Below are 15691 nucleotides of genomic sequence, written 5' to 3' on the forward strand. Positions count from 1 at the left end.
TCTGGCTGTACAACCCAGCTGCCAAACCCACACTGTGTCGTATCAACGGATTAATGCGTGGACTGGAAACGCCTGCTCAGATTACGCGCGTTGACAACGGACCCGATTCACGGCCTCACAAATTCAGCCGCACATGCAAAGGCCAGAATTTGCCGACATTTAGCTTGTTCTCCTGAAGTGCCTGAAAGAAAAACCCCTCTCCCTGCACAGTTTTTCTGTTTGAACAGAACCATGAGCACATAAGACACATCAGGCAGATGAAAACACAGCTCCTGCCCCAAGAAATTTACAATCTATTCCAGACAGCACACAGTATTCTTTAATGTGTCTTAAAGCTTGTGACTCTAATTCAGAATTAAGCCACAATTTGCATCCTTTACAAAAGTGATCAATACATAAAATAATTTCACGCTGCACTGAATCTCTAATAAAAATGTCAGTGTGTGGAACATAATGCTCAACTCATGCTTAGAGCAAAAAGGCCAGACTACAAGCAACTGTACCTGTACAGCAATGATTTCAGCAGCTATGCAGAGGAGGAAGACGAATGAACTTCAGCCCAACACCACCAGGAAGGGGAAGTTTTTTGCTTTGTAGAACAACTGCAGCGCAACAGGCGAAGGGCCCAGTCTTGCAACCGCTGTCACTTTCTAGTTCTGTAGTAGCCCAGGTCGTCCAGAAACAGCTGCAGAACAAGAAAGGAGAAAAAAATAACAGCACATGGCCGCTACTCGTAATGATTACATCACTTACGGCAGGAGCTCTACAAATCTCATCACACTGAAGGGATTAGGTGGGGTTTTTTTGCCTGAAACTGTTCTGTTAAACACACAACTAAACATATTGTCAAGCTTTTTTTGGCCAACTCTTGGCCCAGACATCACAGAGTATTTCTACAAAGAACTGAGGGTACAAAAATACACTGCCAAGGACAGGACCTTTCCAAGCTACTGTAAAAGGTGTTGAAAATATCTCGTAAGGTAAGACTTCCCATACAATGGGCAACACACCTCTACTCTATTGCAGATTAAGAACTAGTGGATTTTGGAGATGGCTACAGCATTTGTCCGAGCAACTGCGGAAGTCAGTTGTAGGAAAGGGCCTGTCTAAAAGAAAACCTGTTTTACCACACTATTCTATAATATAATGCACAATTCTGTTTCTGATTAACATATTACCTCACTTCCTCCTAGAATACTTCAGAATCAGGTTCACTGAACATTTTTGTAATATACTGTTAATCTACAATAAAAGTTTTACCTTTCTTAAATTCTGTATTAACTTCAGCTGTACAGTCTCTGATCATTTACTAATTCATGTTTAGTAATGTATAATAAAATAAATGAAAACTTAAAATCAAATGTAATTCTTCTATCAGCACAACTGTTAGTAAGTCCAAAGATCTTTAACTGTACGTGAATTATGTCATTTCAGGTATGGAACAGCAGCAGCTTTCAAGAATTTTGGTTTGTAAAGTTCCAGATCCACTTTCCACTAGGAAAAAACGTGTAATTACATAATGTAGATTTCAAAATCTAACATAGGCTCTGTTAGTTGTTTCCCTCAAAGTCCTGTATATGAAAAGCATAACACAGTTCAAAACCTCAACAGAAGAATGAAGTGATTTTTAAATTATTTTTAAGCTTTTTCTGAGCAGCAAATCCATTAAATGACTAACTTCATAAAAGCAGAACGAAGTTTTCATTTGTGATTATTAGTGTTTTCGTGCAACATATAAAAAAGGTTATAAAAAACAGCACAGCTACCGCTAGTAACTGTCATTCTAAAAAAATGAATTTCAGGTCAGCCTATACACCCTAAAAGTGGAGATGGAGTGTCACAGTGTTTCCGATCACTAATTCCAAGGACTAAGACATCAGTGGTCTGTCTTTGCCCAGGGCAAGTGGCATCCAAGCCTAAGGTGAAGCAAAAAGAACACAGCACCTTAAGTGGGGAAAAAAAACGTTGATGATCAGTGCGTCTCCACTGCCCTCGCTTCAGAGTTCATATCTGTCCTGGCTGCTTTTGGCAGATGTCAAGTCAGAATTCAGGACAGAACTCCCAGTAAGCGTGGTTGAGCTCAGTGCGGAAGTCAGAGGAAGCTGACATAGCAGAGCATTAATCAGCAGTTAGTACGGCAGAAATCTAGCTCCTAATTACAAAGGATAATACAAATTAGTTGTCCTTTTTAGAGGCAAAACTAGGTTTATTACTTTGGCAATGCAAATACCTTTTCATGGACAGCTTCAGCTGAATACATTGGAATATATAATTTCTTATGAACAAAGCTCACCTCATATTAATAATGTAGTATATTTGGTTCTCCCCCAAATGGAAAGACATCACCTTAATTAATCAATGAGAGATACAGGCACATGATAAGCATTACTGGAAGCCAGATAATACAGCATTAGGAAGAAAGGCACCATGGTGCTAATAAAAACAAAGATTTTACAGAAAACTTAGTAAACCGATTTGCAAAACCATGTAGTAAATTAACCTCGCTAATCTAATATTTACAGATCGATTTAACACAGCTTCACCGCATAGCAGGGAGCTTAGCATGACCTCCACTCTGGTGCCCTGAAAATTATGGTGAACTATAAAACGACAGGTGCTCTCTGTTCTATATGCCTTCCAACAAAAGAGCTATAAGAACCTGCAGAGAAGAATGGATGCAGATCTAGTCTACTGCTGGCAGAGCCATCTCACCATCAAAAATCATATGTGCACACTAAACAGCACCTATACAAAACACACATAATGACTATATTGTTTCTTTTCTCTAGGGTTGCAGGAAGTTTTCAGTAGAGATCTACCAACTAGTTGAAAAAATAGGATAAAACGTCAGACTGACAGGAAGTAAAACACTGTAACCTAGAGCTTTTAACAGGTCTTCAACATACAGGTGGAGATGTGTTTACAATACAGCCTCCAACATATAAGTGCAACATGTACTTTTAGTGCATTTAGCATCAGATGTACAGAGCTGGGAGATCTGCAAATTAGAATTCACAAAACATCAAACTGCTTTACTAACATGCTTCAGCAATACCATATAATCAGCTTGCAGTTATTCCTAAACAAATTGTTCAAAATAATGCAGCAGTTTCAAACCCGTCAACACGCTACGCGTGCAAGGCCACCTCAGCAGTGCCAGCCAGCAGTCTGGGAAACGGTAACAAACATCCACGCAGCTCCAGCTCCATCTGTTCAGGCGGTGTTACCTCAGCGACGCCTGCACCCCACCCTCCCACTGACATTATCCTCATGTGGGTATAATGATTGGTGGGTTTTCCTTGTATGTTGTCTCAACATGTTTGACATCATCATACCCAAACTGGCAATTGTTACCAGAAGAATTGGATCTGATGTATTTGAAGAGTGAAAAAACTGTAAGTTTCAATGTTATGTTTTGTTATGTGAAATGAACAAAAAATATCCCAGATATGGGCTGTTAATACAAAAAATAAAAGCATAAAATACTGGAACAGTTGTTGTGCTCATAGTGATGCTGATCTGGCAAGGTACAGGTAATATTTGTTACTAACTCAGCAGATGTATCTACAGCAAAATGGAGCCTTCAGCACATGCTCTGAAACTGAACACAATGTGTGGGTGAAAATAAAATGTAATCTGGGGCTTCGGCAGAGTTCTTACTTCTTCAGGCAATAAGCACAGCCAACGCTCTTTAAAGACCTCTCCACCGCTGCATTTGCCCTGTCTTTTCAAACACTAACTGATTATCTGATTTAAGAGGGCATACCTGGTCTTGAAAAGTACAGTTTTCATTAGCTTTACCTCAACGAACTACACTATGCTTCAAAAAAAAAAAAAAAGTTACATAATTGCAATAGGCAATACACGTTTCAGTTTCATGCAATACAACCCCTCACACTATGCAACACATCAAAGGAGGAAAATTTGCCTAACAGCAATGGATAATCATTACAATGTATGTTTTAACTGTAGATAATAATGTAACAAAGAGATTTTGAAGGCTGGGATTTAGATATCCACTTTCTATCCAAATTTCACTGAACTCAATATTGAAATCCTTTCCATCTTTAAAAATCATGCCTTATATCCCCAAATAGCTCAGGATATATGGATTCAGATTTTACAAAACTGCTAACAGCAATGCCAGCTATCAACTTTGTATCTACACAGGCAACTCCACTTCCCTAAAATGATCCAGATATACTAACCAACTCATTACCAATATAATAATGCCTTAGGATAGACTGCCCTCAGGAGGCCAAAATGAAATCTCATCATGGGATACCGCACACTAACAGCACACACTAGCTCAGCACACTTTACATACGTCTGTTACCTTAAAAGAAAGCCTGCAAAAGCTGTTCCTCACAACAGCTCCTACTACAGCTGCAATATTTAAAAAAAAAAACCCAAACCACCTCACCAGCATTTCGAGTCCTGCTAGAAACTTCTACTGATGATAATCAATTGCAATATACACCTCAAAAGTAGGAAAAGACTAACATAGTGAGTTCACTACAGCAAGTTCCAAGTTACAAACAAATTTCTTAAGAGATAAGCAAGAAGTAAGGCTCCAATGACCTATCTAGGAGAAAAAAAGAACAAGAGTAGTCCATCATCTTCCCAAATACCAGAAAAATTCAGAGAAGAAATACAAAACAATTAACTTTCTAGGCCTACAATGTGCTCCAGAGATTAACTAAAGCCCAGAACGCGGAAATCACACCACCTATAAAGTTTAAACTGAATCAAATGTAAAGTCAACAGAAGAATAGTTTTAGGTTTCCTAACTTGGCAGCGACAAAGTAGGGCACATAAATGAGTAAATACTGCAATACACAATCTTCTTTTAGCAAGGATATCCTTTCTGAAGCAGGAACCCAGCTGGGTTTAAAAAAAAAAAAAAAAAAGCAATAATTACGGGTGAGTCAGAAGGGGGGTTACCGTACAAGAGGACTGCATGCTGAATTAAATGACAGCTGCAAAAGCAGTCACCCTCAAAACATACCTTGATGGTCTCTTCTGAAATTCTGGGGAGGTGGTGAAAGGCCATGTACATACCAGTGACATGGGGTGGAGCAGGAGAAAAGATCTGGAATAAAACGAAGATTAAGTTAAAGACCAGACCTGGATAGCAGCCTTCCTTAAATGATCCCAAAGCTAGATGATGAGGCAAAGTTTCAATGCGTGCCTGAAAAAACAGCTGTAGGAAGAGGAGTACAGATTCTTTAGGAACTGCAGAAACACGGAGTAGTGGGAATTTGTAACATAGTTCATTCCAAACCAAAAATAAGCAGGAAGATGTCAGTACTTTACAAAAGACTATAGGAAAGTTTTAAGCAATACAGCAGGTGAAGAAACATTAGATGAGTAAAAGCACATGCTCTCACTTCCACTAGGAATGGAATCACAGAAACTCTGTATGTCTAGTAAGAGAGCGGACTGAAGTTTTCAAAATTCAATTGAGAAATCATGATAAGTCAGTCAAGCACACAGTCCTACTCAAGAACACCCACGTGCAAAAAAACCCAAAACATTTATATATAGCTTGGCATAAATGCTAGCAGCACAAGATGTAAACCCCAAATGTCTGTTTTTAATCCAGGACAGTGACATAACAAGCACACCAGAAATATGATGGAAGCAAGACAAATAAGCAAGATATTGATACAAAATATATAAGGAAGTAATCAAACTAAATATCAATATATTAACTCATCAAATCAAATATGGATTGAATTTCCAGGCCTAATAACGTAAACTCTGTTGTTAGACAATATTATTACAATTAAGATGATGGCAGTAGCTATGACATCCAAGAAGTATAAGGGCAGCAATGTAGCTGTAATGAAAGATGGCAATTATCAGCAGGTTGGATAATTGTCACACTGAAGAGGCCAAGATCACTTTTTTAATACATTTTTTTCATGCAGCCAGGAACACCCAACTCTGACTGCAGTCCCTGGGAGTGTGCAAGACCTGAGTCAAAATGCTGTTTTCAAAAACTGGCTTTGTGATGGTAACTTTTATTTCTGCAAGAACATTGACTAAGTTTATTAATAAAGACAACAGTCCACTACTGCAGACTTCCAGCAACATAAAATAAGGAAATATGCTAAAATGAAACCAACAAGACAAGTCAAAAAAATCAAGCTGCAATGCTTGAAGACAACACTAAGACTGTGTGCACTGAACTTCAGTATGATGACTTCAAACACACACGCAAATTAAACTTTTTTTGTGGGGAGGGGGAAGCTGGCTTGGATTAAAAGCAACTGGAATTTAAAAGCCAACGTTTGTAAAACAAGCAGTCTAGCTTTAGCAGTCAAACGGAATCTGTCACTGAATGTAAAATTTACAGACAGATCAGGGTGTAGAGGAACAATTTGCCAAAGTGCATACAAACTGAACACCACCTTCGGAACAGGTACCGTGCCTGAGGAAGCCAAACAGATGATCAAAATAAAAAACAAAGTTCTCAGGGAAGGCAAGGCCACAGAGAAAAAAAAAATCCGCAAACTCTGAAAAAAACCCTAAATCAGTTTTTGGTACCAGGCAGGGACTTGAGCAGAACCTCTACAAGCAACTCACTGAAGGTTTTACCCCTCAGAGCAAAACATCAGAAGAGGTTACAGAGCAAAGAGTGACAAGTGGCCGGGGCTGGGGGCTATCACTCCCAAATTCTAAAGGAAATCAAGTAACTGCAGCGTGAAACTTCTGGGTTAAAATCGCCTCATTATCAAATGACTGGAAGCTGACAAAAGCGACAGCGAGCTTTTGGGAATTTTGTGGGTGGAGGGGTCACCTGTTTTTTAAGAAGAGATTCCAGAGGGATCCAGGGAACTACAGGCTAATTATATTTTTCTATACATAGCAAACTGCCAGAAATTGTTCTAAAGCCACGAAAACAACTGCATAAACATACTGAGGAAAGTCAGTGTTGCTTTTGCAAAGGAAAGTCATGTTTGATAAACATTTTAGAGTTCTTCTAAAGACTAAAAAGCATGCTTGAAATTCTAAAAAGCATCTGACACATTCGCTTGCCAAAAGCCGTTAAAGATGCTGTGCTGCCAAGAGAAGGAGTTGTCATATCAGTAAATTGTTTAAAGAGAGAAGAGAAAGGTTATGGATCAGCAGTCGTTCTTTCCTCAGGACATGGATCGCCAACAGAACACCACAGGCACCTATGCGGGGGCTAGCAAAGTACAACCTATTTGTAAGGGTTCTGAGACAGCAATTTCTGAAGCCCACAGTATATTCCAGTGATACTAAGTTACTCAAACTAATAAAGGCGTAAAGGAATTTTAAAATTCCAGAACCACTTCACTGAGGAAATAGGTGCTAAGACTAAATTCACTGTAGGTAAATGAGGACAATTCACACTGGGGAAAATACAAAAAAAATCAGTCCTAAATACCTATATAAGGAAATGGACTCCAAGCTGACCATTAATTATTCAGGACTGAGTTATTGCTCTTATATAGCTTCTGAAAACTTAAGTGTAAAGTTAGGAAAAGGCAAAATAATTAGACATTATTTTTGGAAGCAATGTAAAACAAAACACAAAACAGCCTTTTTTTTTTTTTTTTAGATAAATCCACAGTGAATACTGTGAAAGGAGTTCCACCCGCTCCTCCCTCCTTGAGAAACTGGAAAAGCAAAGGACAACAAAAACGACGTAAGGTACAAAAGAGCTTTCCAGCAACAAGCAACTGAAAGAAGTAAGACTCTTCAGTTTGAAACAGAAACAACTGAGGCAGGCAGGACACGACAGAGGTCTGCAAATTCAGGAGCGACACAGAGAGAGCACAAGAGGGTTGTTATAATGTCTCACCAAATGTAAGAACCCGCAGGCCTCAACCAGAGCTATCAAATGGCAGATTCAAACACATCAATCACAAATTGCTGGAGGTACAAGAGTCTGCTAAGGAGACATCACCACACACTTGATCTGTTACCTACCCTACGCATTCACTACCTCCACTGTCTGAGACATCACAGCAGGCCAGACAGAACCCTAGTCTGACAAACAGGTATTACTTCATAGAGTAGACGTGCACAGTAAATGCTGAAATGGATTACCGGTTTTAACTAGTTTTCACTTCTAATTTACCAGTCTGAAGAAAAGGGAAAAAAAGGCCTTTTAAAAATATGACTTTAAGGCTACCAACACTTCAGTCTGGTCCTATAGCAACATAGTACGTATTGCAACATTTTTAAAAAATTACTTAGCAGCATGCTGAGATTCTTCTGAGGGTGTTATTCCAGGTTTTAATCACAAATATAAACTAAAAATGCCATTGCTAATAACTTACTTAACAGGTCCCTTACCCAACAAAACAAGGGATAATAATAATTAGGGTCAGAACTCACTAAGAGGAAATTATTTTTAGTCTCGTAAGTTTGGCTTCTGGTCAACATATGAGAAACAGGCTTTGCCTGTAAAATACTAAGGAGAGGTATGGGCAGCAGCCAAGTTACTGACATATTACTACTTGACTAGTAAAAATGGGAATACCAGCTGCCCTTCCTCACCTTCAGCGCCCTCGGAAAAAATTCATCTATTCTCTGGCCAATTCCTCCTATCAAAGAGAAACATAATTAGCAATTACAGTTTTGGTGCAAAAACACATATGACACATAACTTTTCACAGCAAAATAACAGCACCTCTCTACAAAGAGATAACAGTAAGATAAGGACTCCTGAAAGGACTACCTTTAGTGGTATTTTATATTCCAAAGTGAGTAACACAACCAACTGTAAAATCCCCTGAATATACAACCATTCCTTGTATTATTCCTCAATACATACCTGCGAGAAGCTTGAACATGCACCGTTTTCTGGCATAAAGACAAAATTTCTCAGCTACACAAATGAAGAAAATCTCAGACTTTAAAGACTCAAAGTTATCATCAGCGAGATCTCTTCTTTCTGTATTTCGGCTTGTGCCAAGATGGGAAGTAATTTCAAAAGCTGAATCAACATCTGGATCACGATGCAATGAACACTGGAGCTAAGAAGTGAAGGTCCTAAACCACATTCATAGTTTTCTTCAGAGATGATAAAAACATCAATTACCAAAAATTACTTGATCTCAATAGAAAAGCCTGAGGTAAAATTTTTGGTAATTTTTCAGCAAGAGAGGAACGCTCAGGATCATTTACAGCTGAATAATTACTCTACTTCAAAAGTTGCCTTGAATAAAAGAAGTGGCTATTTTATTGACTATACATACATATTAAAGAGCATCAACATAACATAGTTGAACTCAGCGTTCAAGAAGATACAGAGCAAAACACCTTGACTTCACACTCTGGAAGTGATACGTGTTTTCTAAGCTGAGTCAGTGAAAAATCTTTTACGCCGCAAGGCCTGCAACTGTACTGTTCACCAGTGTACGTGCAGCTCAAACTCAGAATATTATAGAATTAGCAACTCCAATGACCAATCAACAGTCCTTCAACGTATACACGCAAGTGCTACTGGATTAAATGAGTGCTGTACATACATTCAAGAATGGAACTGAGCAGGTTTTGTCTTTATAAAAACATACTGCATATAATTAAATCTCCTAAAGGCAATTCAGAAGATCTAGAAGCTCCTAGCTTTGTAGTGTTAGCTACAAACAAACAAAAACCCAAGGAAACTCCTTGCCACTTTGTAGGGACTAACTGATAAGATTAAAAAAATTACGCAGTTTGCAGTCTTCGCCATACATGAAAAACTTGATGCAATCATACCTGCCAACCAATAAACATGCCTCCACACTTTATTAACCTTTGTGTAACATGATAATTCGAATAAAATCTCCACTCTATCTCAAACTGGAAAACATAACTTTATAAAAATATAGTGCTTTAAAAATGTATCAGCATGTTATTTAAACCTATCATACCAAAACCAGATCTTTTTCAAACTGTTACATACACGGACCTCATGATACCAAATGGACCCTTTCAGGTAGCTAAACATACATGCTGGACTTTACCGCTGCTGAATTTCTCCTCTGACTAAATAATATCAAGTCAATTACACACATCAATCTCCCAACTAATTTCCACCCCTGTCCCTTTCATTACTATATATTTATATATTACCATCATGACATTAAAGTAGGTGCTTATTCAAGGTAGTATTTAAGTCAGAAGCTGCAAGCCTCCATCTACAACTAGAGTACTCCCTGTAACATAAGGGGACTCTAGGAGAAAGACAACAGCTTGTGCAACTTCACGAGGCTCTCCAAATCTTCCAAGGAGAATTGCTTTCTTCAGCTGATCTTCTTCCAAATGAGCAGTCATCTCTGTGTGAATAAAGCCTACGAGAGGAGAGATATTTGAAGAGTTACCTAATCTTCAACTAAATTTCTCTAGCAGATTTTCCCTGGAATCCTCCAAAGTGAAATCTACTACCAGGATTCAGCACCAGCTACCATTCTTCAAAGTCTCAGAAGTCAGTCCACATCATTTTATGGCCAAGACCAATTTTTCACCTAACCAATAAAATGTCTTCCGGTTTTGGAAGCACTGATGTAATAATCAAAATGCAGAGATCTATAGAAGTCCATTAAAAAAAAGGTAACTAAAATTGGGTCCCAAAACCATACTTATGGTTTATCACTTTTCTGAAAGACAAAACCCACTCATTTTACCAAAACATTCTCAATAAAAACACAAGTATGAAATCTCTGGCAAGAAACCCCTACAGCTTGCAAATCTTTCCATTATATTTCAGAACTTATTATAGCACTCATTTGGAGAATATTTCTTGACATTTTTGAAGGACATTTCTTTACAATTTTCAGTTATCTGAGATTCAGTTTTCCCACTGCTGCACTTCTCTTCACATAAGCTGCAGCTTCATAAAGAACTGATCTTACCGGCTTTCTAGGTGCCACCAAGAAGGGAAAGTCTCGGTTTTGCTTTCTACTGTACAACTCTGCCCCTTTATGATGGCTCTGGACCCCTCAGTGAGCTGCTCAACTCACTAAACAATAAAAACCATTTTTCCTGCCTAGTTCACAAGCTGAACCGGTTCATGTAGAGATCTGAAAGGCATCAGAGCTAGCACAAGGTGAGCAGCAGAGTACACAGCTATGAGTGGAAAAAGTCAGAAAAGACAGAAGGGATTCTTCCTTAAGGGTGGTGGTTTGCTTGGACTAGATCACCTTGTGAAATCACAGCCTTGTCCTCACAGAACTTTCTTTCTAGGCTCTCTCCTTTTACTACAGGGATAGACAGGGATGCTTTCATGCCAGCTTCTCGTGGTCTTTCATGTTTCTCTAATAACAAATAAGCATTCTCTAGCAGGAGACAGGGGTAGCTGTCTGTCTGTAATTAGTTCTAATCCTTCCATCTGCAAGGACAGCAGGTTTTGAAGGAGGAACAAAGAAAAAAAGACATTTATTATGTAATAATGGATAGAGGAACAGGTAGACACACTCTTCCAAATTTCTCAGTGTTCCCTTAAGAAGACTAAAGGTTTTGTAAAAGAACGTATTATACTTTAAACTGGAAAAAAGAGATTAAAAACATGTACTTACAGATGTTGAAGAAAATAATAGCAATTTGTCTTAAGTTACTTTCAGAGTACAGCAAATACCCAGCAGTTTTGATGATTATGTATTGCAACAGTCAAGGATGTAGAAACTTCCCAAGAACTAACCTGGAGCAACGACGTTGACTCGAATTTGCTTTTTTGCTACTTCTTTAGCAAGAGAGCGTGAAAAACCAACTAATCCTGCTTTGGTAGCACTGTATACGCTTTGACCAGAGTTGCCTTTAAGTCCTACAATACTTCCTAAAATAAAGAAACATCAAAGAGAAGAAAAGATTAAATGACTAATTTGAAACCTTGCACTAGCTTTATCATTTTAGTTTACATCTGGAATGGAAAATGAGATTAAAAGAAAAGGAATTAAAAGTATATTACTAAATGTATTTATAGGCTACTGCTGGGATAAGCAAATCCCTGAATTATCCGTGATTTTTGTGGAATCCATATATCTATGTTGACCAACAGGCACCAGGAGAGAAAAACGAAGAGCTTTCTAAAAAAATATCCTTGCACAGAAGGAAAAAAAAAAAAAGAAACCAAGTGTACCTATTTGATTCTTAGTTAATACCAAGCAGCTGGTAGATTTACATATTGAAAGAGCTGATAAAGAATGGTAAAATTCTTTTTTCAATAAAATATAAGCTTTGAGGTGTTTATTACTGAAACAAGCTGGTTTTGCATTTAGAAGTTACTGAAATTACACAAAAGCATAAGCATTCATAAAGAAATGCTAAATATAGAATGTCTAAATACAAAGAAAATAGTCAATTTACACCTGCTAAACCTTTCTAGAAAACTGTTACACAGAATTCCACTGGATTAGACAAGCAACATACCTATATTGACAATAGCACCTCCTTGTTGTTGAATCATACTTTTTACAGCAGCTTTGCATGTCAACATTGTTCCCAAAAGATTAGTGTGAATCTGGGCTATCATATCTTCAGTCTTGGTTCTCAGTAACAAACCATCCCTGACAAACAGACCAAAAAACCCAAAAGAACTCAATGAACAATCCCAATGATCACATTTACTCGTAATAAAACATGACTGATGAATGGAATATTAATGGGGATTTATATGGTTCTATATATTCTAACATTCAAAATGATGACATTGCAAGAATGACACATAGCAAGAAAAAAATTAGCTATGCTTCTGGCAACAAAGCCTCCTTTGCAGAGAGGTATCAAACATTAGTTTGAATTATTTCAGGGTGAAGAAGTGGAAGAAAGAGGAGTAGTGGGGGAACTCAAACTCAGAATGCAGAAACTACAGTGAAAGCTGTATCATGTTAGAATTTTACCTTCATCAGGAACAAAGTATTAGTGAGCGCTTAATACTGTTTTCAGATGTACTCAGTAACAATACTCTTAATAAATGCAAAGGCCCTTGGCACCTTATAATAAGATGCTGTCATCTAGAATTACATATAATCTTGCAATGAATAACTAACCTGTTGATCCCAGCTGCGTTAACCAAGTAGTGAATAGGACCTAAATTCCTCTGCATCTCCTCAAAAGTATTTTGGACTTCTTGTTCGTTGGATACATCACAGCTAAGCGCCAGATGTCCTGCTGTATTGAAATAAAGGCACATCATAATAATAGTAAAAGATGGTATACCATTCATAAACCTTCTTCAGAATTTATCGTCAGTTGCTAAAACAGATGTCGAACTAGTTGTAACTTGAACCCATTTAATCTCCAGAAAATTAAATAAGGACTATTTTCAAGTATTGTACTGATCAGTTTTATATTTTGGCCTTTTGAAATCAGAAGTTCAGCATGAGCAGACTGGTCTCAGTTCTGGCTTGGTCAGGAGCCAAGGATGATTCAATTCATACCACCTCCCTGTTGTGACCTTGAACAATTCCTTTCATCCTACCTATTCTATCCACAAGATATGAGTTGTAGCATACTTAACTTTCCCAAAGAATACTGTGAAAAGAAAAATGTACTGATATAGCTTTTCTTTCAAATTTCTCAGCCTTTATTTTCATCTTCTCATTAGACAATGAGGTTTATTTTATGACTTAATACTTTTACAAGTTACCTAAACACTGGACAGTGAAGAAAGTATTGCAAAGAGCATACATACCACCAAGATTACGTGCAGTGGTTTGGGCTACTTCCAGATTTCTAGCAATAATCGCCAGGCGGCAGCCCTTCTGTGCCAGTAATTCTGCAACAGCTTTTCCTATTCCTCGGGATCCTCCAAAAATGGCACAAACCTTGCCCATCTTCAAAAATAATTCACAAATTGCAAATAAACTATGAATTTCAGGTCCAATATAGCAGAGAATAACCACTGTTCTTGTAAAAATCACAGCCCTTACTAGTCTGTAGCATTTTGTAATATCAGATTATAGAATTAGTGATTTGTTAATTTTTTATTCACCAAAAAATAAATACGAACTAAATTAGACACCACTTCTACAAATGCAAGTTAATTCTTAATGATTTCTGAACTAGTAAAAAAATTATGCATGTAATGTAGCATTTCAATACTAGTGTTATGATAACTCCTATTCAGTTGATGAAATACGCAATTTAGGTATCTAAAGGTCATAATGTATCGTTCAGCTGTTCATTCAAAGCCAATGTAATAGTTGTAATTATATTGTTCTTGCAAGCACTGTTCTTGTACTAAAGTCATTTAGCCTCAAGGTCTCACTCCATCATAAGTATCTGCGTTGGACATCCACATTGCAAACACTACTGAGCATCATTTGATACTACTGTATTTACACTAGTTTAATACTAAGTTACACTACATAATACTATGTTTTACCATCAGCCTTAGGTTTTTTTGTTTCTGCTTTTGAAGAAAAAAAGCTTTTTGAAATGTGAAACGATTATGAAGTAGCTAGCTTAGAAGTTTAGGAAGGAGTGTAAGAAAGTACTTTTGTAGAATGCTCTTTTATTCTGCAACCTCTAGAAACCTACCAGCTGTTTTCAGATTTCCTGAGGGGCCAGAGGCAGAATCCAAGCAATAGTGATGAACCTCTTTTCCATACATTTGAATAAATCCCTTTTGAACGCAATTATACTTTGTCTCCATAACATCCTGAGGCAACAAGTTTCATTATTTGTGGAAAAGAACTTCCTTTTGTTCTTGATTTGCTTTCTGATTAGAGAATACTATGCATTTCTCCCCATATCTTCCCCTTACTGTTTGTAACTTCAGAGGCTACTCTTCTGCATTTTACCCTCCCCCTACATCCTCTTTCAGGTCTATTTACTCTTACACACATGGAAGCCATTCTGTATCTCACTAAACACTGTCCAAGCTCTTAATCCTGCCACCCTACCTTTGCCTTACTTAAGTCTATTATACCCTTTTTGATGTGTGATAACCAGAAGAGCACGCAGTGGTAAGCATACAAGGACACGATCAACTCATACAATGGCATAATGATTTTGGTCTTCTGTGACAGGGCCTGGAAGAGCAGATGGTCCTTTTCTGTAGCAAAGTAAGCACAAGTGCTTGAAATCAACCCATGTGTCTGCTTCCACTGGCAAGTTTAAATCAGCTTCCTAGTAGCAGGAAGAGGATTAAATACTTGCATCTCAGGCGGCGGCCCTTTCAAAAGAACACACACAAAAAGATGTCCTGCATGAAGACACTTCCTTAGTGATAAAAACAGGCACCGCTGCCTCACCAGAAAGACTAATCTTTTGGGTAGTCTTCTTTAGGCAGCTAGACTGCAAGAGATTAATCAAGAGGTCTTGCACCCCAGTAACTACAGCTCTTACCGTCTTAGCAGACTAAAGGCACAACGCATATTTTGTTGACAGATTTTTTTGTTAGAAACAAAGTCTGCCTGGCTTCTCCATCGTGACTGATCTCTTCTTTTACAGGATTACCACAATTACTCTTGGAAGTTCTTGCCTACTTGTTGCAGCAATGTTGTACTAGGATTTCCTCCTTCATATTTTGTTCTTACCAGCACTGAGCATACCTATTATGTTATATCTATTTGAAACATGGAATAATATCGATTAGGAGGGATCTCTGGAAGTCATCTTGTCTAACTCCTCCATTCCTAAGCAATGTCAAGTGAACCATTTTACGCTGTTCATAAATGCTGTCAGACCTGTATGTATTTTCCAAATAATTCTGAACATGCTTAGC

General features: G+C 37.9%; 1 protein-coding gene across 1 annotated transcript; it reads right to left on the reverse strand.

Moving 5' to 3' along the window:
• Window positions 1-10115: 10115 nt before the first annotated feature.
• Window positions 10116-13796, reverse strand: CBR4 (carbonyl reductase 4). The gene is made up of 5 exons (XM_009583173.1): window positions 13655-13796; window positions 13011-13131; window positions 12391-12527; window positions 11663-11797; window positions 10116-10316 (listed from the first exon to the last, which is right to left on the reverse strand). The coding sequence occupies exons 1-5, from the start codon at window positions 13794-13796 to the stop codon at window positions 10138-10140; spliced, it is 714 nt and encodes a 237-aa protein (XP_009581468.1). The 3' UTR covers window positions 10116-10137.
• Between the last annotated feature and the right edge of the window lie 1895 nt (window positions 13797-15691).

This window comes from Fulmarus glacialis, unplaced genomic scaffold (assembly GCF_000690835.1).
Source record: "Fulmarus glacialis isolate BGI_N327 unplaced genomic scaffold, ASM69083v1 scaffold8018, whole genome shotgun sequence".
Classification (NCBI taxonomy): Eukaryota; Metazoa; Chordata; class Aves; order Procellariiformes; family Procellariidae; genus Fulmarus; species Fulmarus glacialis.